This window comes from Toxorhynchites rutilus, chromosome 3, assembly GCF_029784135.1.
Source record: "Toxorhynchites rutilus septentrionalis strain SRP chromosome 3, ASM2978413v1, whole genome shotgun sequence".
Classification (NCBI taxonomy): Eukaryota; Metazoa; Arthropoda; class Insecta; order Diptera; family Culicidae; genus Toxorhynchites; species Toxorhynchites rutilus.
In genome coordinates, this window is record NC_073746.1 from 291,718,677 (window position 1) to 291,729,088 (window position 10,412).

The following is a 10,412-nucleotide window of genomic DNA, read 5'->3' on the forward strand; positions in this document are numbered from 1 at the left end:
CGCCACCATGTCGTTTACATAGCTTAGCTCGTTTACTTACGCTTAACGTTAGTGTAATTCGAAAAAAAATGGGAGTCAAGTCAATTAAAGGTTGTTATCAAATTGAAAAAAACATAGGCACATTTTAAGTGATATATTTTTACAATTTTCAAGGACCATGCCGAAGGGAACGATTTTAACGGAGAAGGAACGTGGTAAAATCGATGTTTTAAAGGAGGAAGGATTTTCTCTCCACGAGATAGCGCGTAGAATTGGAAGGAGCAGAGATACCGTGACAAACTATATCCGGTTGGGTGCTCAGTACGCCACAAAGAAGCGTCCCGGACGACGTACTCGTTTAACGGATAGGGACAAACGACATATCAAGCGCCTCGCTGTTGAGTCTAAACTTTCATCAGCAAAAATAAAAGCTGAAATGAATAGTACCTGTACCGCGACTACTTCCTTCTTATGATTATCGTAGAGCTGACTTCAATGGGATGATCACCTTTTTCGATCATATCAACTGGGACGAAGAACTCCGGGGTTGTAATGCGAATGCAGCAACATCTGTTTTTTCCAATATTGTCGTTTATGCGATTGATCAATTCGAAAATTCCGTCCCCACCTATTAACCCACCTTGGTCCTAACATCGACTGATGCGACTGAAGTCTTACAAACGTGCTGCTTTAAAGAAGTTTTGCAAACATCGTACGATCGTGACGAAACGAAAATATAACATCGCCAACAAACGGTACAAGCAACTCAACAAACGGCTTTATCAAGCCCATCAACCAGTGTTGGAAAAAATCATGTTCGCTAAGATCAAATGCATTGATTTTCGGGCTAGGTTGCATCGAAAACCTATATATTCCAAACGAAAATTAAAATGACAGATCCAGGCAACCATTGAATATGAGCAAATGAACTTTTGTCCTTCAATATGTTTTGATGTTTATTTTTTCCACCCAGTGTCTTTTTCATCTTGATTATCGGAAACGTCAGAACTGAGTTTCATTTCAGCCAAATGAATATCAGCTGTTGTTAACATCTAACCTGAGGCTGCTGTGTGCGGTTGGGTTTTGCAGTTGCCGGATGCCGTAATCGGAAATACCTTATGAAATTCCCGATGTCGCAAATGACTTGACGGTAGCTAAAACCACTCGTTGTATCCATTCTGCATATGCCGTTGCTACCGTCTCGCCAAATAAAATTTATTTTGAACTTAAACTCACTGCAAGAACGAATATCATTTCGGATGTGATGAATATCAATTTGTTGCTTTTGATATCCAAAGTATAAATAACAGCGAAGTTATGAACCCCACTCAATGTCGCATTCATTCATTATAGCAAATTTGCTCATGCAACAGCGATATGAACAAAATGAACTCGTTTGTTATTGTCATCAATATAATGAGGTCAGTGTGTTTCAAGCTGAAAAAAAGTCATTTACACTGGAACAAAATCATATTCGTTTCTCGTGAATATTTGTTGATATTCTAAGACACTGCCATCAACGTTAACTACTACAAGCTGAAAGCGAATCCTAAAAGATTCTGGAGCTATGTGAATGATGAACGGAAAGAGTCAGGTTTACCTTCCACTATGTTCAATGCAGATCGAGAGGCAACTGACACGGCGGGAATTGCTGATCGGTTTCGGTCACAGTTCAGCAGTGCTTCCACAACGAATTTTTATCTAGAGACCATATCTCAGCCGTCGCGCGTCAAGTTCCTATGCATCGTGCTATAAGGCCGCATCCGTCAATTTCAGGTGAAGACGTACGAAAAGCTAGCCTACGTCTCAAAAACTCTATCTCCGCTGGACCAGACGGAATACCTTCGCTCGCCATCAAGAAATGCATTGATGTTCTGTTCGCACCATTAGCAATCGTCTTCAACATTTCGTTGAATTCTGAAATTTTTCCCGAGATCTGGAAGTTCTCGTTCGTTTTTCCAATCTCCAAGAAGGGCGATAAACAGTCGGTTTCGAACTATCGCGGCATCGCTGCTTTATATGCAGTCTCCAAACTATTTGAACTGTTGGTGCTGGATTACCTTAAGTACAATTGTTCCAGCTTCATTGCCTCCGAACAGCATGGGTTTATACCGAAGAGATCTACTGCTACAAATCTCGTACAATACACCCCATCAATTATACGCGAGATGATGAAAGGACATCAAGTCGACGCTATTTACACGGATCTTTCGGCTGCGTTTGATAAAATTAATCATAACATTGCGATTGCCAAATTAGAGTTACTTGACTTCCACGGTCCTCTTCTCAATTGGCTACGCTCATACCTTACCGGTCGATATATGGCTGTAAAAATTGTTGATCATATTTCTGAATCGTTTTCTGTATCTTCTGGCGTACCTCAAGGAAGTCTCCTTGGACCTTTCATTTTTTTACTATATTTGAACGACGTTCATTTTTCTATTAGGTGCATGAAGCTATCATACGCCGACGATTTTAAACTTTATTTTGTTAGAAAGGACCAAGGCGACGCATTATTTCTTCAGCAGCAGTTAGATGTTTTTGATGATTGGTGTCAGAGAAATAGAATGGTGCTAAACGCCTCAAAATGTGCAGTTATCACGTTCTGTAGGAAAAAATCACCAATCTGTTTTACATACTGCTTGCAGGATCATATCCTCAGCCGCGAGTCGAATATCAAAGACTTGAGGGTCATACTTGACTCTAAACTGACCTTCAAGGATCAAGTTGCTTACGTTTCCGCTAAGGCCTCAGAACAACTCGGCTTCATATTTCGGTTCGCCAGAGAATTCAGAGATGTTTCTTGTTTGAAGGCACACTATTCTACTTTGGTTCGATCAACTTTAGAATACTGTTCTGTAGTATCGGCACCTTTCTACAGCAACAGTGTGAATCGCATCGAATCGATCCAACGGAGATTCGTACGCTTTGCTCTTCGTTGGTTACCATGGAGGGATCGTTTCAATCTGTCAGAATACAAATGTAGATGCATCTTGATGAGCCTACAATTATTATGTGTTCGCCGCGACGTTTCCAAATCGATATTTATTGTTGATCTGTTGCGATCTGATATCGATTGTGGTGCACTGTTGCAACAGTTGGGCATCAACATAAGACGCGTGAACTTGCGTTCTCACTATTTTTTCGCCGTCCCGGCCTCTCGAACGAACTACGGCGCAAATGAACCGTTAATTAGCATGTGCAGAACGTTCAATAAATGTTATCGTTGTTTTGATTTTAATGTGTCCCGTGATAGACTTAAGAATTTGTTTTATGATAATCTTCTTGTTACTTGATTGTTTCTTTTATGTTCTAAACAAGATTGAATGAGTTTATGTGTAAGTTTAGATTAGTTTAGATATATATGTATCTGTTGGATTTAATGTAATCTGTTTGATACTTAAAAGATGAGGTTTTGCGCCCACTTATGTGGGCTTTTCCCTGCAAATGAATGAATAAATAAAAAAATGTTTTGCTTTCAGTGTACAAATTCCATCAGATGCAATACTAAAATTCTGGTTAATATGAATATGGAATTCGGTTTCACTCAAGAAGATTTCTCAAATCCGGAAACCGCAGTGAAATTTTCTAACGGTAATCAGATTGATTGGAAGTAAGTGTTCATGAATGATTCATGTTCCTATTATATTTTATATTAGTATAAATACCAAATTCAACAAATAGTACATTTTTCTTTTGAAGTGTTGTTTTAAAGTGAAGCAATCCAGCTATACTGCATTTCAGCATACAATAGGTTCACGATCAGTTTGTTCGGAGGCAGGAAACATCGCTGGAAACGATGAAAGACTGTCGTCTTACATCACAAACTAAAATGCTAAACCAGGCAGAGCTGAACAAAAATGTAACAATATCATGCATAATTCAGTACTGCTCAGCGAAATGTCCACCACGAACGAAAACAATATTAATCATTTCTCTACGCTTACCGAACCGTTCATTTTTTTTTGCTGTCCCCTGCCTGGGAGACAGTTGACACCGGCAAATGTGAAACAGTGAAATGCAAAATTATTCCAAGCATGCCCCGCCAGAGAGCGTCTCCCAAACAAACTCTCACTTTACCTTTGGAATTTTTCAAACTCTCACCGGCGGACGAAGTTGAGTAGCACCCGCGTTATCACATAACAATGTGCAATTTTCCCACAGCGACTACACCCCGCTACCCTTCCACCAAGAGCACGATTACACACAGAAGGTAAAAATCAGCACTCCGACGCACCTAATCGAGCCGTAAAATTAGCATAAAGACAATCCGCGGTAATCTGGTCCACAGCGTTTAATTTCTTTTTTTTTTCATTCATCCACCCACGAATTCAGCAGCAGCAGCAGCGAGTGGCAATGGCCTTTTGAATCGCCGATCCAATATGGTTTGCGCGAAATAAATCGCGGAGATACGGCCTACGACTAACAAATTCTGTAATCGGTCTGAATCACCACAATTTTGTTGTTGTTTTTTTTTGTTTTGTTTTGCGAGCGGAATTCGACACCGAAAATGTTCGCATTATTTGTAAATAATTTATGCCCAAAAAACGAGCAACAAATGAGCATTGTGCCATCCATCCGTGACCAACGGCGGTCTGGTACTATCAGGTGGAATTTAGGCCAAATTGCCAAAACCAAAAAAAAACATCAACAACGACAGATTGCAGAGTCCGTACCCAAAGAGGAGGTATCCAACCGTGAAGTGGAGAACTAGGCGAACAATATCGCCTAAGTCGAACTGAATTTAGTCATTTTGCGTGTGTTATTCACCTGCCACCTTGCCATCATTCTGTTGGAGCTTGTTTTCAGCGCCAATCTTTTTGCACTTAGCAGCTCAATAAGATGATGGAATTCGGCATTGGACCGCATTGGTTTGTTTCCAACAAGCGAGTGCAGTAATGAATTTGGCGCTAGTCAGGCATGAGTTGAATCGAGATCCGGAACCGTAGAACCTCGAATTGTTTGCAATAGAAAAAAAACGAATTGAGGTATAAAAAAATTACTGCGCTCGCAAAATAAGCATCATTGTTCGAATGCTTACCATGCAAAAACTTTTGGTTCATTGCCAATCGAATCGTTGCACATTATTGCATCATTAGCAATTATCCCAATCAGCTGCGATTAGTGAACAAGGACATGGAATTGATTTTCTTGATTCTAAATATACATGACTGTTTTGTATCTGATATGAAGAAAAGAAGGAAATATATCTGAATGTCTTGCAAATAATAGTTGTTGCATGGACAATTGTCACCAATGAGAAGTTATTAAATGTATCCGAACACTCTTGACATCTTTGCCGGACTAGTCTGCACAACGGTTTTCGCCTGATATTGTCGGAAGAGACCCACTTTTCTAACCAATCACCATTCGCTTCAAAAATAGGTACGTTTTATTGCGATTTAGGAGTCATTCGTAGATGGTGAGGTTATCGATACAACGAGTTTCCCCCTGTATCCTTCCCTATTCGAATTGCTGCTTGGCAATCGAAACAGTGCTGACATGACTATAATTTTTTACTCTCCAAATCAGACAAAGAACCCACTGGTAGTGGACCCTTACTAACAAAAACAAAAAAAAAATGTGAAGAATCTAAACAAAAAAATCAAATTCCAGTGGAGCATAGTTCCTACATTCCTTTAAAGGAATTTTGAAGGGAACTCATGATACGTGTTAGACCTAGTTTGTGTATGCTCTGCTTCTCAATAAATCATTTCCATTTCTCGTATTTGCAAGGTTCATCCCAGTCGAAAAGCTCATGTTCTGATGCAATTTAGGATTGTGTAAACTGTCATGAACAAATATAATTGTTTGAGTGTCACACAAGCCTATTTTTTTATCCCATCTGTTTATTTTACTAGGCTCATTTAGCAATTCAGCTGTAACAGAGTTGAATTTATTCGTGTAAATTTTTATCCAACGATAAGTTTGTTTATTGTTCTATCTAACGATAATTCTGTTGTATCCATTTTTGACGTAAGAGTATTCCTATCTCATCGATACACATTTTTATCTATTACACAGTAGCCATTTAGGCGTAAAAGTATTCCGATTCTATCGATACACAAGTCGCCTTTTTTTTCGGCGTGAGAATATTCCTATTGTTCGAATTTTCAGGGCTGGACCATACACAGCAGGACTGTTGATATGAGGCCTCCATTGTTGCGTTATTATTAGCGGTGAACGGTAATGGACTGATATTACCGTCACATGATGATTATTGCAGCGTTCGAACTCTTTTAAGTTTGGATTTTGCTGCATGACCTAAACAATTATGAAATAATGAAGGATGAAATGGATACATACATAACAATGCTTCTTTTGGTACAAAACAACGTACTTTTTCCATTAGGCCACATAGATTTGAAACTTTTTTCAATACATGCTCTATTTGAGAATCCCATGGAAGACAGGAATCTAAATGTGGCCCTTAGTATTTGAAAGTTGTGATTTTCTCAACAGACAAGCACCTGACACGCGGATAGGGGTGTTGAAGCGAGGCAAGTAAAAAATCATGTATTTCGTTTTTGTTGGGTTTAAGTATTTAAGATAATTGTCGCTGAAGTATTCCAAAAGAGTCGCCAAATCCGGTTCCAAATGTTCCTTGTGGAACTCCTATACCGATCGGTCGCAAACCACTGCAAACCAGTATGTCATCCACATCGTCAATGACTTCAAAATCATGCTAAAATATGCACATATGTGACTCATATTCAGACACATTAAGAGTGCCCCAGTATTAGATTATGACACGACTAAAATCTTCCCTGTTTTTGACCAAATCTGGCTTATTATTGTCGTTCTTCTTAGTCAAAATAACAAAACCACCCATATCAACCCAAATATTCATATAATTCCTATCATCCTCTAAGCTCTTTAGCAGTTGCAGTGATAATGACTGTTTCAATAATCTGGGACACATTCTTACTTGGAACTCTTGATATTCTCCAGACTACAATGCTATTGTCAACAACGGCTTCATCGGACTTGTCGACATATGCTTTGTAGTTCGTTTTGCGACTTTTTCAAAAATTCTACTCATATTGACGAAGAACTGCGTCTTTCATTAAGGGTGCCACATCAGAAAACAGGTCACGTTTTTATGAAATAAAGTTAACGTTAATAACTTTTTTTTTGCCGCGAACGGATTTTGGCGACTTATATACCAAACGAATCAGAAATTCCTCAAGATTCGTTTGATATGCTATACATTACAATCCTCTGATGTGTAAATGGTTAAAATTCATGAAAAGTATAAGCGTGTCCATTTTCCCATACATTTGTTCTGCTGATTTGTGAACTTTCCTACCCGTGCCGTCAATATCGAGCTACTTATCGACGGACAACGAAAGGGGAAATCGCAAGATATAAAGTCTCTGTGAACAAAGAAAAAGAAGAAGAACGGAGGAGAATGTTTGCCTAGAATATAAACAGTGGATATCGCTGAGACAAGCTTTCAGTATCGTTCTAGATACTAAGCAATGAACATCGCTTATTCGTTCCTTGTTTGGCGCCATCACATGTCTTCGTTTCGGCGAGAAATTACTTCCTCGCTGATATCTCTGGCATTGCAATCATTGCATCAAACTGACGCCATTGCAATAATGTCTTGAGCTACACAATTGTGTGGGAAATCACCAAACTAGGCTATCGTCGGATCACCAAGAAAATAAATGTTCTGTAATTTTTCCTGTGATTTGGCTAAGCTAATCTAGACCGGCAATATTACCAGAAAGGGCTTTTGTTGAGAAGAGCGCAAAACGGAGATGTTTGTATATTTAGTTGCTTCAAGCCATCGATATATGGATGTTTGTGTGTATATGTGCGTGATTCATAACCCATACGTATAAATAGTGACTCTTCGCTACGCTAAAACAGAGATTACTGATTGTTCAGATTAACAGAAAGAGTTTATTTCGTTCATTTAGTTACCAAGAAAGTAAATGTCGTTCTAGAATGTTGTATGTGATTGGATTTTGCTTATCAGTAACAAAAATTTCTCCATTGAGGATAACAGCTGCGCTTATCTTGAGCATGAGAAAGTAATGCAACTTTTTCCGAGACCAGTAATATTAACAGAAGCGTTTATTTTGAGAATAGTGTGAAATGATGAGAAGTAATTATATTTATAGTAGCTTCAAGCCACCAATGTATGGCTCTGCATGCATGCTATGGCGAACGTTTGGTTTACGTTGTACGAACGATGCCTAAAGGTGCGATACCACTAGGCAATACTAAATAAAATGTAGCATGGTATTTGATACCTGCAAGTGTTGTCATTGGTGTTGTTTCCATTCGGTGTCAAAGATATATTGATGTAGTTGTGAGATGTGGAATTATGATGCTGATGCAACAAGTATATAACCGCTTGTAACCGAGTGTATGTCAATTGCGAAAAAGGCCACCGGAATAGCGTTCGAGGTAAATTTTCAATACATTGACATGAAACAAATTGCGACATACGATCAGCTAGTGAATTGTTCTACGAGGGCAAGAATGAATCATCAATCAGGTCGATCAAACCATTCTACTAAACGGTTATTTCTAAAATTACACAGCACAATATCCGAAGTTTTAAACAAGCGACTTATATAAAATAACAGCGTAGTTCTACGTCAACAATGCGGTTGTATCTGTGTCCACCTCCTATAATTTTTTTTAAAATTTTTTGTTCTCTAGTTTAAGGTCTTTGAAAGCAATCACAACGTCATCGAACTCAACCGACAAGAACTTCTGAGATCTTTCTATCGTAGTGGTAATCAGCTTGATTTCAAGCGAAACAAACTGCATTTCATTAGTAACAGAGATTGGAATGGTTGCTTTCATTCCAGCAGCGAAAGAAGACATCAGGGACTTGCATCGAAATAATTCTTTGGTAGATCGTATCGCAATCAGTCGCACGAAAATATTCTTCTTCTCTCATACGACGAATTGCATTATCTACAAAGTTTTTACATCTGAAGGGAGCACTTGGAAAGCAGTATATACAATCTAATAGTTTGGATTTATCAGTTTCTTTTTTTCTCTCAGACAATACAGCTGAATTCGTCATTGTTTTCCATTGGAACCATGTGAATGTAAGACTAAATAATGAAGAATAGTAATGTAAACAAACAATTCAAATGATCAGCAACACATTAACACTAATCTGTTGAGCTACAAAGGAATCAAAAACACTAGATCAATAGTTCGAAAAAGAACAATCAATTGAAGTTAACACATGTACATCGAACAGAACAACAACAGTGCAAATGAAATAAGGCATTCACGGCTACTCAATGGACCGAACGTTGATGTGTGTTTTTCAAGCTACCAGACTAAAGGTAGGTATCGGAAGGTATCACAAATGTAGCGCTTTTGTTGCGAGAACGAGTTTATGGCCAACCCAAAAACTTTTTTTCGAAAAATATCTCCAAAGTATTTGTACTTAGTACCCTCAATAATTGTCACCTTTTACACTGTGGTGGGCTGATGCCTCTGAAAGGCCATGTTATGTTTTCGTGGTGTGGCGGCTTGGTTTGAGTCGATGCACTCTAAAAAAAGGTGAGAATAAAGGTCGACCCGCCGAAGCCGTTGACCGGAAAGAGAAATTATTTCTCAGGGTTACAACTCATTCAATACACCGAGTTCATATAACATAATCTGTTATTACGTTGCAGGTAGATTCAGCCCTGGTTGGCATGATGCCAACCGGCGTCCAAGCCAATAGCACAAAGGTGCTCAGATGATCACATTCAAATTAGAATGTGATAACCAAATTTGGCGAAATCGAAACTCTTTCGCATAACGAAACCGTTGGATTGCAGCAGCAAAAGCAGCAGTAGATTTTTTTGTCTCCTTTCATCTCTCGCTCATAACAAAACATACCTACGAAAACAACTTACCTTGGTGTGCAGAAAGGCCAAACTCTTGTTTACGTTCTCAATTTTATGGACCCGCATTCGGCCGTTGTTCGGCTTGCCGAGCTTCTCGCCCGAGATGATCTCGAGCAGTTTCAGTAGCTTGATTCCATCGGCCAGATCGGTGAACAGGTCTTCGACCTCCATCTTGGCCTATGTGTGACGCGTGCGTGATCATGGGGGTGACGGTTTTGGGGAAGAAAGTGAAGAAGAAGACATGCATATTAATATTTATTACCTAAAATGAATTAGCTTTGTAGCCGACATATTATAATAATTTTGGGGTGAGCACACAGCGTGATTGCTCAACAAAGTTGTGTGATTTATGCCAATATGTGGTTGGTGTATAGTTGATGATATCCGATCTTGCTGGAAGATTTATTGTGATTCATGGGCCTATGTGGGACGCAGATTATCGTTTCCGTTTCGTCGTCTCTCCCTTTTTCCTCATTAAACGGCCCGAAAATTCATCAATTTTCAAGCGAACAAACCTATAACTTTTTGGCCTTGTTGATCGTTCATCAGAATTCATCG

The 10,412-nt window shown here is 39.0% G+C and overlaps 1 protein-coding gene across 12 annotated transcripts in view; it reads right to left on the bottom strand.

Moving 5' to 3' along the window:
• The window catches only part of LOC129779522 (spectrin beta chain), a 173,922-nt gene that overhangs the window by 64,461 nt on the left and 99,049 nt on the right, over nt 1–10,412 (bottom strand). For all 12 annotated transcript variants that reach the window (XM_055787053.1, XM_055787046.1, XM_055787054.1 and 9 more), the window contains one exon: nt 9,864–10,031. In XM_055787053.1, coding sequence (XP_055643028.1) covers nt 9,864–10,031 — 168 coding nt within the window. The remainder of the gene's footprint in view (nt 1–9,863; nt 10,032–10,412) is intronic.